At 47.7% G+C, this 19911-nt stretch overlaps 1 protein-coding gene and 1 long non-coding RNA gene across 4 annotated transcripts in view; one reads left to right on the top strand and one right to left on the bottom strand.

Annotated features, from left to right (window-relative positions):
* Positions 1-16763, bottom strand: part of MED13 (mediator complex subunit 13) — a 53430-nt gene extending 36667 nt beyond the window's left edge. Inside the window, exons 1-3 of one of the 2 annotated variants that reach the window (XR_010435645.1) lie at positions 16442-16619; positions 14377-14611; positions 4681-4849 (exon numbers count right to left, since the gene is read on the bottom strand). Coding sequence is in view for 1 of the 2 variants with exons in the window: in XM_064678018.1 (XP_064534088.1) it covers positions 4681-4849; positions 14377-14611; positions 16442-16507 (470 nt within the window). In the remaining variant the exon portion in view is untranslated. Of the gene's footprint in view, positions 1-4680; positions 4850-14376; positions 14612-16441 lie in introns of both variants that reach the window. The other variant, XM_064678018.1, reaches the window with a different exon arrangement.
* Positions 16053-17354, top strand: LOC135425598 (uncharacterized). 2 transcript variants are annotated; one of them, XR_010435659.1, is made up of 3 exons: positions 16053-16453; positions 16808-16891; positions 17087-17354. It is a non-coding gene; the product is annotated as an uncharacterized LOC135425598 (long non-coding RNA). The 2 variants fall into 2 exon arrangements; XR_010435658.1 differs by having other exon boundaries at positions 16808-17354.
* The last annotated feature ends 2557 nt before the right edge of the window (positions 17355-19911 follow it).

The following is a 19911-nucleotide window of genomic DNA, read 5'->3' as shown; positions in this document are numbered from 1 at the left end:
GCAAAGACCAAGCACCAACAGCTGATCCCACCAGTGCTGTTCACTTATCCAGACAGACATTTTGGGCAGCAGGACCATCTCCAGGGCACAGCCTAAAAAATAACACCCCCCACAGTCCCCCCAGCCATGGCCATTCCACCCAGAAATCAGGGATCACACCCACTGGGGCCAGTTCTTCCTCATGGTAAGATGAGGTAGAGAATAAAAAACTCCCTGTCTCCAGAACTGTGATAAGCACACCTTGAAATCCAGATAATTACGTGTACAAAGGTTTCTAATAAAACCAAACTGATACCTGGAATATTTCTCAGCAGTCATTTCCCATGGAGTTGTTGTTTACATCAGGTAGTTAAAATAGGATTTCCATGGAGAAAAAAGAAGAGAATGGTGGGCTGGCATTATAAAATCCTGTACCCAGACTAAGGGTACAAACCTGGGAAACCTGTGCAGCAAGTTACATTTTGTAGGCTGTGATAAGCTTATCACCTGTGCTTTTCCAAGTGGGTTTGGGGGGGGATTTTGGGGGGTTTTTACTTGTTTTGGGGGTGTGATTTTTTTCTCTGGTGTTTTTTCTGCATTTTGTTTTTTTAAGTGAACTCGTCAGACACAAGTTCTGCTTTGCCACCCACTGCAAGTGGTTGCATTATTTCCCAACAACAAGGAAGAAAAGAAAAAGCAACCATACAAGTAATATAGCACCTTTTAGAATGAGAGGTTTTCAGTTGTCTATCAGATCCACCCACAAAATCAGGATTACTCAATTATTTGCTTACTGGTATTTCAATTGTGTTAAAGTTTAGCAAGTTGTAATTCTGACCAAAACTCCAAGAGGTGCCCTCCATGTAAACACAGGGTACTTCTGCTTCATTAGGAGTGTCAGATTGCATCTCCAGGATGAAACTCCATCTGAAGTAGTATTTAATTTGACAAGTTTCCTAATCATATTGATCCCAGGTATACACTGCTAATGAGTAAGAGGAACAGTCTCCTGCAGAGACAGTTATTGGAGCAGCCAACCAGACCAGCTGGATGCAGCAGGTCACAATCTCATACATTCAGAGGGTGGATTTTGGAATAAAGCATAGACAACCATAGTCCTGAAAGTGGCAGAAACAACACAACTGGCTGGAAAGGAGAAAGGGGAATGACATTCCTGCTTGTCAAACTTTAATTTAATGTGCAGTTGTTTAAACCACATTGAGTTTCTGTGTCTCCCTTGCTTGAAGTGACCGAAACAGGTTGTGACAAATACAGGGGCAATTATTCTCTCTCTGTTTGGTTACAGCTAAGACCACTAGCAAAACCTCCTCTTTAGTGTTTTATTTTACTGCTGTTCTGCTGAAATCACCCATTTAAAAAGGAGCAGCAGCCCCACCACACACCCAGAGGGAGTTGGCTGCTCCATCCCTGCCCGATCTATAAACAGGAGGGGAACCAACATACTTGAAAACCTCAGACAGTTTCCTCAGGCTCGGGAATCGTGACTTGTTCTACCAGATCAAATTTCACCAAACCCATGAGTGTCTCGCTTTGCTCAGAGCTGGTTTTAGACTGGGGAGCAGCAGGGGAGGCAGAGGGAGGGAGGGAGGGAAGAGCAGGTCACGGTTGTTCCCTCGCAGCCGCGTCGACACGTGACGGCGCAAGGCAAACAGCTGAGGGCTTCCTGCTCCCCCAGCAGCATTTTTGAGAGATATTAAACTGACCTCATGTTATTTAATAAGTTTATTTGTTCTAGAAGTCACATCATTAAGCAGCAAACACCTAAAAGTAATTCTTACTTCCCTGGTCATCCATTCGCACGCCACAGCGGCATCAGATTATGAACATTAGGGGTCTTGTGAAAATTAAGATGTCTGATGAAATGGACTTTTTTTTTTTTAATATGACCTGATACAAGGAGAGAAAAAACAGAGCAGAGGCCAGGAAGGCAGAGCTGCTGGAGGGTCTGTTATCACAGGCAAACACCTCTCAGGAATCCCAGCCCCACAGCTGCTGTGCCCCCACACACACGCACAGCGCAGCACGACCGACTGCTATTGTTGGGAGAGCAGGGAACAGAAAACCTCCCGTTCTGGAAACACATCCTTTCAAACAGAACTAGGAAAAATCCAGATGGGATCAGCTTCAAATGAAAGAAACAGCTCTATTTGCACATCCTTCAGAGAGACAGGCAGGGACAGAGCGGGGCTGAGGTCCCACAGCCCCGGGAAGTCACCTCCACCACCGAGAGCTCCGAGCGCTCCCTTGGCACTCCAAGTCTTTGAGACTGAAGATTGCCAGCAAGAACAACCAACCTGACTGAAATCTGGAGCTGTAAAACACAGGGAACAAGTCTCTCCAGTGGCTGGCCAAGCCCCAAAGTGCAGGGTTGGATAAACTCAGATCCAAAGCACGTTGGTAGCAACCTTCACATCCCCAGGACACTGAAGGCCTTCAAATTACACAGGCACGGGAATCCCTTCACAGGGTTCTGAATGTTAATGCAAAGAACAGCCCCAAAGACAGCAAAACATAGCATATGGGATCAAAGAGAACTAGAGCTTCAAAACTGATATGTGCATCCCCACTCCTGCACACAGGAGTGGCTTTGGGGAGGGGCTGCTGGGGGTTTAGTTTGGTTTTTAATGAAGTCAGCCACATCTACAAAAAAAAAAAGAAAAGATACATTTCCTATAGGTCTGGCTGATTAAATGGATCCTAAGGAATGAAAACTATGTACAAGTTGTACTCAGGTTTAGTTTTTGTTAGTCCTAGACCAGCTGGCTGGTAAGGAACACCCCAGCTGCAACAGTCAGAGCATTTTCCAGGCCGGCTCAAGTCCCTTCATGTTGAGTTTGCTGCAGTGTCACCGTTGACTTTTGATAAGAGAGAAATGTTCCTTTGGACTAGAACAGTGTTCCAATTTATACAAGAAACCAAAATCCACTCCAACCATCCCTCTTGACATTTCCTCCTCCCTCAGGGAGTGCCAGACTTTGCAGCTACAGAGGTGGCACCACAAAGCACCTACTGCAAGATTTGGGTTTCTCCCCCAGGAGACACCTCTGAAGAGCCCAACTTTGCAGCTTATCCAAATTCTAGATATTCCTAGAAGGGAGAAGCCAAATATGCCACGAGTGTTCCCATCTGTTAACCATTCCCCTCACTTCATTTCCTAAGGCCAGTGCTCAGAACATCACGTGGCCTGGAGCTACCTGGTAGGAAATACTGAAATTTCCCCCCAATAAAATCTCTTACACAGACCTGTCCAATCTTTTTCCAGTAGTTCTGGGCTACACATGATGAAGGTGTGTGGGTAGGCAAACAATTCCTTATTTTCATCAAGCAGGTTGACCTTCTGACCTTCTTTCAAAAAGAATCAGTCTCCAAATTAAACAAATGCTGCTATTTTATTTTTAAAAGCTTTCAGCAGCTTTTGCAGCTTTATAGAGTTACTGTAAGAGATGCCACAACACAACTAATGCTAGTTTCAAATGGCAGTTTGGTAAGCCAGCTCCTCAAAGGAGGAAAGCCCAGACTGTGCCAAGACAGTACTGGCTGAAATAGTTAAAAGTAAACTGTTTAGTATTGATTTATAGCAACAACACAGAGAAAAAATGGATGGTCAAGGACACCCCAGAGAGGAAACATTTGCCCTGACCAGGGTGGAGAAAGAGATGCTCAGAACTAGAGGACCAGTTTATACATAAATTAAAAGCAGCAGTTCACAACTACTAATAGAAACACACACAAACATGTGCTTCTGCTTCTTTTGCTCCAAAGCAGCTCCTAAATTTCTTTCAAGTTTAAATTTATTGCAGAAGATGCCAACAATGGCCAACTCCACACCCAAACAGCAAAGCCACTGATCTCCAAATTTCCTGCATGCAAGATTTAACACATACACACACACACACAAAAGCCACACAAAAAACCCCATCATCTAAGCTTTAAATTACTTTGGATTTTAAAAGCTGATTTGGGAACAGCGATTAAACTTGTTCCAGCTAACCTAGTTTTGATTCATTTCATTATTTATTGCTAGGCAACATGGACCGTGTCAAACCACGTTAGAGCCAGGAGGAGAAGTCCTTCCAGTTTAGATCAGGAATTCTCTCCTTGCCCTGCTCCCCTCAGTGTGGAGGCCACAGAGATCCTTTTAACACCAGTGCTCCCAGACACCACCTTCCTTCTGACCAGGAGCTGACATTCCAAACTCTCCCCTCAACATCTCCCATGAGATGCAGATTATCCAGAGCTCATGTGGAACCTGTAAAGAGCTCTCTACCACGAGTTTAGTGTTTACAAGCAGAATTAGTCCCAGATACTGGTAAGAATCTCTTCACAGAGGTATCTTTTTCTTCCTTTCTAGAAGGCTCTACCTTCTTTTCCAACTTATCCAATATACCTTCTTTTCCAATCTTATCCATGGTCTGTACATGAGCACCAGTACAGAAGAGATTGCCTACTACACTCAGCAATACTTCCTCTGTCATAAGAAAGCCCTGAAGAACTCCAAAAAGGCAGAAAAAATGAGGAAGGGCAGAGATCCAGGCTCACAAACAAATCATAGAATTCTCTTGATTAAACCTTTCTTCCAGCACGAAGCTCGAGCCACCCCTAACAAAGCAAAACAAACCATCCTGATAAAAGCAAAATAAAGCCAATAAAACCCTCATAAAGCAAAATAAGCCATCCTACCTCTTGTTTATGGGTTTCTCATCCTTCTCATAAGGCTTCACGAACCACTTGCCGATGCGCACGAAGTTCCTGTTCATCAGACACCTCTCCAGCAGGTTGTGAACGGCCTTGAACAGCAGAGTGCGGCACTCGTAGGACAGCCCATTCTCCCAAACACCATCTTCCTCTTCTGCCAGGCCAAGAAAAAACAGAAGTCAGCATTAAATTCCACTTACTACTTCATCCAGGTATCACAATATCCTTCCAGGGCGTTGGCGGCGTAACACGCAACCAAAAAACACCTGTAAAGGTTCAGATAATTCTATTTACTTTCTAAGACTAAAAGCCACCAGTTATAAAAATATCTCGTCCCCCACGAGAAAAAAAAGAGTCAAGAGTTATTTGTACACAAAAGGAAACAACCTGCACCTTACACATTTCAGCCTCTAAGAAGCCTGTGCTGCTCTGGCTGCAAGGTGGCTCGGTCTGGGGAGTTTGGGTTACTTATCCTGCACAGTTACTTGATAATTATGCTTCAAAATGAATATCCCAAAGCCAAACTTTTAATATTATCCTGGTGTCTTTGAGTAGCATTGACTGAGGAAAGCCAGGCACGAGTGTCCTTGATAACTGACCCTCAACACTCAGCTTGCTGGAGATAATGAAAAAGGAATACTCAGATTCAGAAAATTGGTAAGGGCAACCTGATTCTCCACAGAAGACTCAAAATTGCAATTTTTCTTCTTAATTTAACCCAAAAAATGAAGATATTTAAGCAGATGAGTTCTGCTTTCTATACATAGAAGAGAAGATAAAAACCAGTGAGCAGCAGGACAAAGCCCAGCTCTCCTGATGGGATTCTGGAGTGAAACACTGACATCTTGTGTGTCCCACAAATCAACCACAGTCATGGAATCCAACCTACACAAGCCAAGTCCATTTGCTAGATTGAAAAGCAAGATTCATCACAAGGAACTGCAACCTCTTCCTCCCCTCTGGCTCCTCAGCAGGGTTGGAGGGCCCTCAAAGCACATGCACAGCCCAGAGAGCTGCCCTGGCACCACAATTGCATCCCCCAGGTAAAATGAGGAGCATCTGGAAGTTCCTGTGGTGTCTCCCCATGTCCATGTGACACCATTCATTCCCAGCAATAACAAGGAGGATAACATAATAAAACTTGAGATCCTGCCCCTAAATCAGGGCAATCAGGTCTTATCTTTATGGCCATAACTCCTCGTGTCTCGTGTTTTACACCTACCCCTCAGGATCTGCTACTGCTCTCCCTGGAGTGGCTCTTCCAATGCCATTCCAAAGCTTTTCCACCCCAGGTAGCAGCAGAGACAAAGGAGTTTGTCTGACAGAGATAAGATGTATTTGTACTTCAGTCTCTGGATGGTTATGGAATAATTGAGGTTCAAGGGGACCTGTGGAGGTCACTGCTCCAACCTCCAGGCAGAGCTCAATGTGAGACCAGCTCATCCTCACATTCCCTGTCCCTCTTGCCTTCCCTGCCACCTCCAGGGACTTGAGTTCACCTTTGCTTCAGCACAACAAGGATTTGGATTCCAACAGCTTTCCACTGGTTTGCCCCGTGGTCAGAAAACCTCAGCAACACACAGCCAAGCCCTTGCATCTTAAATCCCCCTTGGAAATAAGCCCCTTCACCTTTCTCTGGAAGCCACTTACAAGCTTAAAAGGTTGCAATATTATTAACTAAAGTCTCAATATCCCTAAATTAGAGAGCATCTAGAAAACCAGACACCTAAGAGTTTTATTTAGGAAATAACCTTACACGTTAGTACAATAAACAATATTTATGACAGGGATGAGAGAGAAGGGAATTTCAAGATACTTTTGGCCATGTTTGTGTATTCCTGATTCCACACAAGTCCATTCCCACTCAAGACCAGTATTGTGAGTAAAAGAAAATTACCCCAAGTAGCCTTTTCTGAGGGACAGAATAAGAGTAAACAGACCTGCCCCATCATTTATAAAAGAGGAGCTGTGCATCATTACAGATGAATCACTACATGAAATGATTTTCTGGTAAAGACAAGGAAAAACAAGGAAGAGCATTTCCCACAGCCCCACCACTCCCTTCCAGGCCAGAGCTCAGCAAAAACTTGGGTTTAAGAACTGTAAAGCTCCAAGATAATCCAAGTAAGTCAGTAAAGAAACATGGTAGGAGACACTTGTACCAAAGAGCAACAGCAGCCCAAAGTCCAAGGGTATAAAGTGCCCGTGCCAAGCACAGAGGTTGTGCCCCAGCTGTGGCAGATGCCCAGGCACAGCCCTGTCCCGTGGGCAGCACTGCTGGGCCAGCCTGGTGCCAAACAAGGAGCAAACATTAACTACAGAGCTCAGGGATATTGGACTTTACCTGCACAATCAACCCCAGGCCATTTCAAAGGTTAAATGCTCAGTTTGGAAAGGGCTCCTGTGCTTTAAAAGACTCATTCGAAGCACATCCATGACCCACTGGAAGAGGGAGTGGGAAGAGCTGTTTCCAGCTCTCTGCCTGATTTTGGTTTGGCACAACAGGGTATCAATGAGAGGGGAGGTGCTGAAAGCACAGAGATACTGAAGAAGTTCCAACCTTGCACTGTGGTGTCACACCGCTCCCGTTTGCTGAGGCCACCACAAAGTGCCAGCTGTTCATGGACCACCCAACACAGACAACCTTCCACCCAAGAACTTCCCACAGGATGCAACCCTTCCAAGCTCTCCCACCTGCCTGAGTTTATTGCCAGAGCAGAGCTCCCAGAGGAGAGAATATTGTGTGGGGAAAGTGGAAGGCTCAGATGGAAAGGACAGTCAAACCCAGGATTTCCAAAGCCTGCTCGGGGGGAACGGCTGGTCCCCGAAACCACGAGCTCTGACTGAAGTGCACCCTGGCACAGAAAGGGAAGGTGAAATCAGCTGCCAGTGAAAGATCCCATCATTCAGAACATTATTCAAATTCATGCAGAAAAAGAGCAGTAAGTGTTCTCTGTCTTTTTGAAGCCTATTTAGTCATTCCCCCTCCCCCATTTTTACAGTGGTGGATGGAAGGAGAGGAACATGACATCTGCTCACACCTGCCAACTATTTTTCTTCTGAATTCAAATTCTTGTTTTTTCAACATGAGAAAACCCCTCCCACCATCAACCACTCGTTAAAGGAGGGGAAGAGGCACCGTTGTCTTCCCATCTTTCTTAAACAATACATTGTTCAATCTGACAGTGATAACAAACCAAAATAAGCTGCTGACTCATTTTCAGAAGGTGTCAAGCCACAATTTCACTTTGGACAAGTGTTATCCACAGAAGAGCTCTGGCAACCTGGAGGTTAGGAGTATTTTATTTTTGGTTAGTTCTCTTGGCTGTCCAAACCATTCAACTCCTCTGCAACGTGTCAATCCATCAAACAATCTGTACCATATCCCACCAGAACGATTTTCACTCCCTCTCTCTTTACACCAAGTATTAGGCAGGGAGTTTTCCTTAAATGAAGCTAAAAAATTATCAGGAACTGAAGAATTAATGGAAACAGTGGCCAGGAAAAAGCAATTTTTATACTACACATAAATAAACTTTCTCAGTCAACACCTCCTTGATATCACCACCACCCAATTTTATTGAGGGAGTTGGAGGCCACTTGCCTTCAGTATTTTTATGTTCTACTTTATATTCTTCCTCGAGTTCACCTGAAACACTAAAGCTCATTTTTCCTGATTATGCCCTTCTGTCTGTGTGGTGCTCTTGGAGAATATAAAACCCTTGCAATTTTTAGTGAATTCTGAAAAAGCAGTACCTTTAAACCCGGTAATTTAATTCAAGGGAGATTTTTTTTAAACCCTGTTTGTTACTCACAGCTCTTCAGTCAAATATATTAATTCAAGGATTCCTGAGAAACAGTATATAATGACAAATCTATACTGCAATGGATAAATACATAGACTTGAAAATGTAATTTTTAAGAAGACATTTGAGAATGGATTTTCCCCCTTCTTCCTTTCTGCCATCATGACACTGTGCCACTTATAGAAACACACTGATATAAACCTGATTTATACAATCAAACTTCCTTTATGAGCTTCAGGTTACAAGGGAAGTAAATAAGCCAAGTGGTGTGAAATTGCTGCTCTGTACAACATTGTAATAACAGGAGAGAAACACTTGGAGTAAAAGTTTCCTATTTAAAAAAAAAATTATATTTAAATTCTCAGATATTTTAAATTAAATTCACAAAGCAAGAGTTGCCCAGTTAAGCTACTGAAATATTACTTGGAGGGCCTCATGAAACGAGTGAGAAGCGACAGATTTTGCAGGGAAAAAGGAAATCAATACAATTTACAAATACCAATTTGAGAATCTCAGCAAGACAACTTAAGTTTGTTCCTGGCAGAGTTGTGTCTGTTGTCCACAGTCACTGAAAAGTCTGGATACAGGACTCTGGATATCCAAACTAGTGGGAAAATTTCATCACCTGAGAAGGAATCACTGCCCAAACTGCCAGAGTGAAAATATCCAGCACCATCCCAGGTTCCTTTTTGTGGTGCTCCCCCTGCATCACACACAGAGGTTTGCCAGCAGAATGTTTAAATACTGAAAATTTCAATGCCTGACCTTTCTGTGAGTGTGTAGCTGGGCACACACATAAGGATAAGATGATAACAAGGAATTGTTACAACAACATTTTATGAGGATAACAAGGTAACTGCTCTCCCTCACTCTCTGTGGTAAGTCTGGCTGGGCTGCACTGCCAGAAAAGCTTCCTAAATAAATGATCCAGTGTCCTCCCCACTGCCTGAGTAATTCCACAGGCAAGGATATGTATGTTGTTAAATTTTCATTATTATTTCTACAGGCATGGTATGTGACATTGCACACACAACCAACGTGACACGATGCCAAATCCTCATTTCCTGGCACAAAGTATTTTTCACCTTTCTCCACAGGGATTTCACAGGCACGTTGGTCAGGAAAAATGGGAAAAAACTTCCTTATTTGTCATCTTTGAGCTGGTGCTCACCCCAAGGCCCAGAAGTTTGCTAAAGCTGCTCAGCAATTTTTGCATAATGCTTCTCAGCACTTTTCCTGAAGTGGCTCCATCTCTAACATGGAGGACTGAGGAAATGCTGAAGCATCAATGCAGCAGGAACACTGGGAATGCCTCTCCTGACAGCCACAGGACACACAGATCCTTCCCACAGAGCTCTCTGTGCTCACCTCAGGTGCAGGATGGTTTGAAAAGCATCCTCTTTTGTCATTTTTTTTTTTTTTTAGGAGTTAAAGGGTCTCAAGGAGCAATTGTTATTTTAAAAGAGCACCACTGGCTGAACTGTTTTCCAAATCCCCTTTGCCAACTGCTTGGACCTGGCAGGGTTTGTGCAGCCCCTGGGAATGATAACTGGCTCAGCCCCTGGTTCCATTGTACTGAAGGAGACACTCAGTGCTGACATCAGCACAGTCCAACCACTCACAGATTTTTGGAGACAGGATTTGATTTATAATGCACATGTATCAAGAACTACACAACACATTGGTCTCTGCTGCCATTTCTGCTGCTGTTGGTACCACAGGATCCACAGACAAGCACCAGGATTCCCCCAAGCTCTCCTACAACCAGCATTATTTGTACACATTCACCCCCCACACAAACGGGAGGAAGAGAGTTCAGCAAACAAAAACTGACTATCTCGAGGTATGACAGGCACAGAGAAAAACTCTTTAATTTTTAAAGTAAATTAACCAAATTTAATAGACACCAGACTGCAAAAGATGCATCTTGCAGCTCCCCATTTAACAGATGCAACGTGAAGGTCAAAGCCATAGAGCAGCATTCCCCTATCCAAGCATTAATCAGATTGTAACCATTTCCTTGGGACCGTGTCTTGGACATAATTCATCCCCAACTGTTCTCAGGTTTGAAATCATCCAGTGCCAATTTAAAAAATAAAACTCCAAGTGTGTAGGTAGCCACCTGAAAGCAAGGAGGAAGCTCTCTGATAAAATAACTGCTGATCAGAGCAGCCAGAGCCCGTTGCCTTCGGAAATTGGAAGAGATGTCCGACTTCAAGGTTTGAGTTGCAAGAATTACTATAATCAAGCCTCACTGTCACAACAAAAACATAACCTTTGAGGCTGTTAGAGGATAAAATAACATTTCACTAACTTCTGCCTGCCTCTAGCTATGCTGGGGTAGAAAGAGGCTCCTGGTTTTTTGGTGTTATGTACAGTAAGTGGGTTCCTAGGGAAGGAAAAGAGAAATAAATGACGGAGTGAAGTCAATATTCCTGATCAATCAGCAGCTCTGAACAAGTCTCCTTTTGACATGCCCCCAGGCCCCAGCAATCCCTGACCATCAACAAGACACTTATCCAGGGCCTGGTAGAACTCTGAGAGAGCCAGTAGCTGCATTCAAAGGTGTCTCCAGGGCAAGGAATGAACTTCTGGAATGTACAGCTGAGGAGAGGGTGATCATTTATTTTTTTAATCTGATGTGCATAGGTGTACATCCACACAACTGTACATTCCCTTCTGAAGTGATCTTGGGGGGGGACAAAAGGATTACTGAGCATATTTAAACCCCTCAGGGCTGATAACCAAGATGTGTCACTGAGCAGCCACTGTTCACCCAAACTATAAATCACCAAAAAAGCCAGAAACTCTCACAATACCAACCTCTCCAGGCAGAGTTTTGTACCACAAGAAGCCAGAATGAAGTTATGAACAGCTCTGGCAGATTTCTAACCAGTGCTCTCTCAAGGGCCACTTCCCCAGGAGCAGTCTGTGCACAGGCACCAAGAGACAGGCTGCTCCCAGCCCCCTCTTCCTTCTGGACAATCCTTCACCCGTCCAGCAGAGAAGTTCTGAGCGAGGCAGCACCTCAACCTTCAGCAGCAAACAATTTCCAATCAATTTTGCAGGTAACAAGCCTCTGCTAAGAAGCCATTTATCATTCCCGTGGAAAATGTTACAAGCAATCACCGGGAGAACAAGGCAGTGTGAATTACCAGGAGGAATTGTCCACCAAGGAAAAAAATCCATTAGGCTGCGACAAAGGTCAGATAACATTGTTTGGGCCCAGCCATAATTCTCTCTTATACCAGATTCACATTAAGATTTTGTGTAACAGGAAAGAGAAAAAGTGCAGGTGTGGGCAGCCCTCAGCCTCCTCCCCTGCAGTCCAGCTGAGGAGCATCTGCATCAACTTCTGGTCAGAAGAGCCAAGCAAACTAGCAGATTAGAATGTCTCTTTTTATTTAAAAGAAGACAAAAACACGCCTGAAAAACCCGAGGTATCAGAGCCAGACTTAGGTAACAGTCCCATGAGTGAGGAGCATTATGGAGAAGACATGTGGAATGGCTCTGGGGAAGCACAGACATCCACAGGTGACCTGACCAAAGAAAATACCCAAAGACGTGGCTGGGAGAGTCTAATCCTCTCCTATCTCTCCCTTCTGCCCTCAGAGAGGTTAAGAGTTGGTAAATCCCTGGGATGATACCTGCTTATCTACCTGTGCACAAGGGTGATTCTGTGTGAGCACAAACACACGCTCACTGAACACCCCACTGCTGTTTTCAGGAGGTCCCTCTGTGCTAAATCACCAGCCAGATCCAAGAGAACGCACAGAAAGTTGCTCAAACAAATAATTTTAGTTTTTCAGCTTAGGTAGTGCAGAAGTGCATTTTCCAAATGGCTTAAATTTCCCTGGATCTCCCACTCCAAACACGCCGTAACGCGCTGGCCTCAATTTAATCCCGCAAAATTCACGCAGACACTTTCACACCAGTGTTGGTCTTGGCTCAGGGCAGGCCCAGGCTAAAACCAGCATTCAGCCTAAGTCACATCTCAGTCACACAAAGGATGTTCCCTGCAGGTCAAAACTGAGGTTATTTATAGGGCAAAATAAGGAAGCCTTAAAAGCACTAAAATACCAAGCGAAACACAGTGTGAGTGCCATTTAAAATGCAAAGTTTGTAGTTCCAGGACAGAGGGGAATAAGAGCAACATCCCAACCTTTTGAAGTCAATTACTCAAAGAAATAAACATCAATTGTTTTTTCACATCACCTTATTTTTGTATGAAAATTCCACACGTTATTAAATTGTTTCAAGTCAACTTCCTCAGTGGCACTTTAAACTCCTGTTTGTTCTCCAGCTTATCCACACACACCAGGCAGCACCAGCAACTTCTGGTTACCAGGTCACCAAACCTTGGGCTCGTTTTACACTTCAGTAATCTGAACACTGCACGTTATTTGAAAGGAAATTGGAGGGATGTGTCCAGTTTCTTTTTTCCCCTGGGATTAGTTGAGTCTCACCTTTAGACTCCCACAATTTAAATATCAACTTCGTCACCTTGCTGATAAAGCAGCTGGGAACCGTCTGCGTTGGGGAATTGAGCTCGACAAGCAAACATTTCCAAAACAAGGTGCCAAATTTGAAGTACAACGTTATTGAGAAATACAAATATTGTCAGGCTTTCAGGAGGCTGGGTTGGAAAAGCAGGTTCAGAGCACTGGGAAAGGGGCAGAGAGAAATCATTAAAACACGAGGTTTAGAGATTTTTTTTTTGCACCAAAGCAGCTGGTGAGTTCCAGGTGCCTCCTTCTGAGGGCTTCCCAACCAAAGCAACTCCAAACAGCTCAAGAGTTGCCCGGATCTCTACAATTCTTATTGTATAACAAAAAAAAAAAAAGGGGCTTTACTATTTGAATTTGAAAAGTCTAATTGCCCAACAAAAGGGATCTTATCAAAACATGTTTAAGACATCACTTGTGAATCAGAGGCACAGCTTTCAGCACAGCTTTCTCAGGAAGAAGCTGCCAAAATCCATAGGCTTGTGGTTTGTTTGTTGTTTTTTTTTCAAGGAAACAAGTGGGGAGCAAAAACTTGTTTCTTGAGAATCCAGCAGTGATCTGAACCCACAGGAGGTGTTTGGGCACTGCTGGAATAATTTGGGGAGGGTTTCTGGAAAATCCAGGAGTCCAAGGCCACCTAAACCCACAGGAGGTGTTTGGGCACTGCTGGAATAATCTGAGGAGGGATTTTTGAAAATCAGCAGTGAACTAAACACACAGGAGGTGTTTGGTAACTGCTGGAATAATCTGGGGAAGGTTTCTGGAAAATCCAGGAGTCCAAGGCCACCTAAACCCACAGGAGGTAGAATAATTTGGTGAGGTTTTCTTGAGAATCCAGCAGTGTCCAAACACCTCCTGTGGGTTTAGGTCACTGCTGGAATCATTTGGGAAGCGTTTCTTGAAATTCCAGCAGTCCAAGGCCACCTAAACCCACAGGAGGTGTTTGGGCACTGCTGGAATAATTTGGGGAGCGTTTCTGGAAAATCCAGGAGTTCAAGGCCACCTAAACCCACAGGAGGTGGAATAATTTGGTGAGGGTTTCTTGAGAATCCAGCAGTGCCCTAAACCCACAGGAGGTGGAATAATTTGGTGAGGGTTTCTTGAGAATCCAGCAGTGCCCTAAACCCACAGGAGGTGGAATAATTTGGTGAGGGTTTCTTGAGAATCCAGCAGTGCCCTAAACCCACAGGAGGTGTTTGGGCACTGCTGGGATCATTTGGGGAGGGTTGCAGCAGTGAATCTATCTCCATAGACAACATTTCTCTGGTAGAGATGTTCTCAGGGCCTGCAGCCCTGAGCACCACGATCCTTTCAGTGACCCAAGGACTGACCAGAAGGTCCTTTCGCTGCCCAAATGAACGTCCTCCTACCTGAGAGGTCATGATGGATCAGGTCAGCGAAGTTGGGGTCGTCCCCCCACCAGAAGATCCAGAGCTCCCTGCGCCCCGGCCGCTGGTCCCGGCGCCACACGCTGAGCACGTCGGCCTTGAGGCAGCGGCTGAAGCTGCTCAGGATGGGATCCTCTTCCGTGACCGGGAAGAGAATCGGGGCAGACGTTGGGCCCTGCCACACGTAGCGCTTCCATTTAATCCCAGTGAGATCAGCCTGAGGGAAGGGAAGGAAAACATCAGGCATGGAGGCAGGTACCCCCCCCACAGACAGCCAGGTGAAGGGAGGAAGGAAGGATTGGTGGCACAACATTTAACGGAAATCGCGGTGGTGAGTTTTGTGAAGGGGAAATAAGCAGGAATCCTGGTCTAAAATCTCTTTGAATAACTGCAGTAAAGCAAGAGCTGCTCGTTTTCACCACACAGAGAAAAGGCAGATTTGATTTAAAGTCAGTGAGGGAAAGACGAGTGAATAATGTGAATTATTCACAGACTGCAACTGCCCAAGCTCCCACACACTTGCCTTAGCAAAGGACATCTTTCTTTCCACTTGCTTATGCACACACCACCTTTTCAATCCAAGATTACCCCGTGGAAATAGGTAATACAGTAAATCTAACCCAAGCACACATTCTTCCAGCCATCTACTCCTTTGGAAAATTTCACAAGTTTCTCCATTGTAAAACATTCTCTGCATCTCCCCCAGGAAGCCTCTCGAGTTCCCTGATTTCACCAGGAGCTATCATACTTCTCATTCCTCACACCACATCCCGAGAACTTCGATCCCAATTTTATCATTAAATTACACGTTAGACCTGAGTCCACATCGATTTTGAGCCACTGGACCCCCTTCTAGGCAAAAATTAAATTTGCTTTATATAGGGAAAGAGGCCCTACTCTGTCTAGAGAGAAACACAATTCCTGGATTATCTACATGGCAGCCCCAAGTTTTGGTGCTAAGTTTTTTCACCCAGTCACCTTAGGGCAGGTAGGGGAGGCACTGCCCCGGGTTCTCCCCCAGGAGGGACAACAAGGCAGGCTGGCATTTGCTAAGAAGTTACTATTTTTTGCCTCCCCGGCATGACAACACACAAAAGATTACTGCAACATTTAAATGTAACATGGCAGCCTCCCCACCTTCAGCAGGAGAGCAATTTGGATGAAAGGTTGCCTGCAACAGTTGATACTTTAGAAACACTTACAGATTTAAAAATACACTGTTAATATGGGGCTGCGGGCCTGGTGCAGGCTGCAGGCACGTTCAGATCCCCCTCCATCCGAAAATATTAGTGCCACAGCTCGGCACAGGATTGTTGTAACAATCTCTGGAATCATAAATATCAGGCAGTCAGCTAAGATCGGCTCATTTGCATTAAAAAGCTGATGAAACAGCTCAGCACAGCCACCAAAAATTGCATCACAGGCCAGTTATATCGAATTCACTTTGGGAGCCACCAAAATTCAACAACGTGAGCGACTTGATACTTGGGTTAAAAAGGGCTACAAAATGGTGCACATCAAAACACAGAGACAGCACCGATCCCAGGGAGGGCATCACCAAAACCAGCCCTCCAGGATAAAAACAAGCAGCGAAAGGGATCCGTCTAAAAGCGAGGAAGAAGGGAGGTTTCGGCTCGGCTTTTGGGATGTCACGAGCGGGGAGAGGAAAGAGAAAGTTGCCCGAGATGTGGGGCTGGAAGGAGCAGGGGCAGGGGATGGGAAGGCAGGGGATCAGAGGCGGGCAACGGGGAGAAAGGAGGAAAAGTTGGGAGGCACGGAAAGGGAAGGAAAAGGCGAGTTGCAGGGAGGATACTATCCAGGAAGAAAGCGGAGGGAGGGGCGAGGCGAGACAGACAGCGATGGAGGGGGAACCAGAGGGGCATGGGAGAGTTGGCTGCTCCAGGCAGGGCCTACTCCGAGGGCTCATCCAACAGAAGCTCTGCTAAAAATGGCTGCTTTGCTTCCACTGCCCCTTCCCCCTCCCCCAGAGCTCGGCTCCCTTCCCTCCGTGTCCCCGGGCGGCTGCGAGCCCGGGGCCGCCACTCACCAGGCAGAAGAGGTTGGAATGGCAATCCTCCAGGCTGGCCCCGTTCGGCACGAAGCAGGAACTCATCCTCACAGCCACAACCCACACGCCATTATCCCACAGCCTCCGACAAGAAAGAAAGAGACAGCCAGGGAGAGAGAGAGAGAGAGAGAGAGAGGGAGAGAGGGAGAGAGGGAGAGACAGACAGCGAGAGGGAAAGGGGGAGGGGGGCTCCGCACACGCACAAATAATAATACAATTAAATAAGGGATTTACACGCGCGCGCACGCGAAATAGTGGCAGGGGGAATAGGACGAGAGAGGGGGGTAAAAAAAAATATATTAAAAAAAATTATTAAAAAAAAAAAAATTTTTTTTTTTTTTAAAGGAAGTCAGAACGTTTTCTCGTCTTCTGGAGCTCCACCGGGGGGGTAAAGCCACAGTGGAAGGGGAGAGCAGAAAGAGGGAGGTGGTAAGTAATCCAACGACGGGAGATTAAGATCAAAATCCTCCCCGTTCCTCTTGTCTTCTCGTTCGCATAAGGAGGGGAGGGAGAGGAGGTGAGGTGAAGGGGTAATTGATCCAACAAGAGAATAAAAATGGGGTAATTAATCCGGGGGGGCTAGGGCTAAAAATCAGTTGACATCCCTCCTTCCTCTCTTCTCAGATGCCAAGCAAGAGAAGTAGGAAAACATAAATAATCCAGCGGGGGCAATCAATCCAGAACCCCCCCTTCTCTTCCTCCTGTTCCTTTAGTCATCAGATGAGAAAGGGGCAAATTGTGGAATGACTGGGAAGGATTGGCCGTGGGAGAGAGAAAAATCCAGGCTCGTCTCTTCGGAGTCCGAGGGCAACAGGGTGTGGGGGGGTTAGATTCTTCTCCCCTGCTCCAAAAATATTCCAAATAAATTAAAATTTAAAAGCATAAAAACAAACTTCAGGGGCCAGAAGCAAGGCCAGTCTGAAGAATTCGTAAAGGCAGAGAGAGAAAAATTTCCTGGGGTGTACCCCAAAAAAACATCTGCGGGGGCAGGGGAGGGGGGAAGGTATTCCTTGAGAGAGAAAGGCCGCAAAAGTCTCCTCAGCAGCCCAGCGGGGGATTAAATTCCCGTGTGGAAAACACCCCCCCTCCCCAAAGCGAAATAGTCTTCGCAGCGAGGGCGAAACCAAAATACCCTCCGTCGGTTAAAAAAAAAATCCTTCCGTGGGGAAAGGAGGGAGGGGGAGAGGGGTGGAAGGAGGAAATTGCGGGTGACCCTCGAAGTCTCTCCGGGGAAGGATGGAGGAGTCTCCGGGAGGCCGATCCCCGTCGGGGGAGGAGGACGGGGCGAATCGCAGAGTGTCTTCGGGGGGGCTGGTCCCCCCCAGCTGTCCGCGGGGGCCGGGGGACCCCCAAAAGTCTCTGGAGGGAGCGCGGACCCCGCCGAGTCACCGCGGGCAGCGGGGCGGCGACCCCCGCAAGAGCCCGGGGGGCGGCGGGGCGGGGAGGGACCAGCCCCGCGGCGAGGCCGGTCCTTTAAAAAATAAGGAGGAAAAAAAAAAAAAAAAAAAAAGAGAGAGAGGGAAAAAAAAAAAAAAAAGGAAGAAAAAGGGAGGAGGGGGGAGAAGAGGAGGAGAAAAATATGAAGCGATGGTCTTGGTCCGGCGCGGCGCGTCCCGCGGGGGGCAGCCCGACACCCCCCGCTCTCCTCAGGTGCGGGTCCCGCGGGGGCGGCGGGCGGAGGGGCCCCCTCCCCGGGGCTCCCGGGCAGGGCGGGGAGGCGGCGGCCGAGCTCCGGGCTCTGCTCAGCCCCGAGGGGGTCGCAGCCCCGCAATTCCCGGCGCCGCCGACACACACAGGGACGCGGCGGCCGCCGCTGCTGCTGCCGCTGCTGCTGCCGCTGGCGGAGTCGCTGCCCGCGAAGCCCCCGCCGGCGCGTCGCCCTCCCCTCAGCGGTGCCTCTGTCGGCGGCTGCCCGGCCGCGGCATCGTGTGGCGGCGGGAGCCCTGGGCGCGGGTCCCGCACGGCCGGGGCGGGAGCGGCTCCGGCTCCCGGGTAATTCCGAGACCCTTTTTCTTTAATGGCGGCCACAGGGACGGCGGCCGGGGCCCCCCTGCCGCGCTCCCATTGGCTGCCGCGCCGTCACGTGGGCGCGCTCCGCCATGGCGGCGGGGGGGGCGGGGGCGGGGGCGCGCAGCGGCCGCCAGGGGAGCGCGCGGCGCTGCCGAGCCCCCGCCCTGCCCGTTGGGCCGGCGCCATCTAGCGGTGGCACCGCGGGAATGGCGCGGAGACCTCGGGGCCCCCGGTTCGAGTCCCGCCTCGGCCCGGCCCGCGGCTCCTCACGGGGTGGGCCGGGTTGGAGCGGCCGCAGCGGGGCACAGAATCACGGTATCACAGCATCAAAAGACCTCTGAGATCATCGAGTCCAATCTGTGACCCAACAGCACCTTGTCACCCAGACCATGGCACCAAGTGACACGTCCAGGCTCTGCTTAAACACCTCCAGGGACGGTGACTCCACCACCTCCCTGGGCAGCCCATTCCAATGTCTGATCACTCTCTCTGTGAAGAATTTCTTCCTAATGTCCAACCTAAACCCCTCCTGGCACAGCTTACAACTGTGCCTTCTTGTCCTATTGCCTGGGAGCAGAGCCCAACTCCCCCCCTCGCTGCCCCTTCCTGTCAGGGATTCGTAGAGAGTGAGAAGGTCTCCCCTGAGCCTCCTCTTCTCCAGGCTGAACACCCCCAGCTCCCTCAGCCTCTCCTCACAGCACTTGTGCTCCAGTCCCTTCCCCAGCCTCATTGCCCTTCTCTGGATCTGCTCCAGCCCCTCAACACCCTCCCCAGACTGAGGGGCCCAGAACTGGGCACAGCGCTCGAGGTGTGGCCTCACCAGCGCTGAGTCCAGGGGCAGAATCACCTCCCTGCTCCTGCTGCCACTGTTCCTGATCCAGGCCAGGATGCCATTGGCCTTCTTTGGCCACCTGGGCACACTCTGGCTCATGTTCAGCTTCCTGTCAATCATCTGGTCCCACCTCCCTGCTCGAGGAGGGTCATCCCAGAGCACATGGCACAGGATTACAGCTGGAATATCTCCGGTGATGGAGACTCCACACCCTCTCTGGGCAGTGTGTTCCAGTGCTCGGTCACTGCACAGGGAAGTTCTTCCTCATGTTCAGATGGAACTTCCTGGGCATCAGTTTGTGCCCATTCCCTCGTGTCCTAGTGGTTGTCACCAACCTGGTCCATCTTCTTGGAACTCTCCTTCACATATTTATCCCCAGGCTCCTGGTCCCTGATCCCACCAGGATCCACTCCTGGGTATCATCCCCAGGCAGTGCTGGGCCAAAGTCCAGGCATAGAGTGTCCTGTGGGCACAGGGAACACCCACCTTGGCTCCCTTTCCACAACTTCCACCTCTTGGCAGAGGCTTCCCAAGATTTGTGCTGGTGCTTTGCACTGTGGAGCAAATTCCACACTCAGAATCTTGGAGCCTTTTTAAAAAGATAGGC

Source organism: Pseudopipra pipra, chromosome 21, assembly GCF_036250125.1.
Source record: "Pseudopipra pipra isolate bDixPip1 chromosome 21, bDixPip1.hap1, whole genome shotgun sequence".
NCBI classification, from domain to species: Eukaryota; Metazoa; Chordata; class Aves; order Passeriformes; family Pipridae; genus Pseudopipra; species Pseudopipra pipra.
This window is presented reverse-complemented; position numbering and strand designations above follow the sequence as displayed.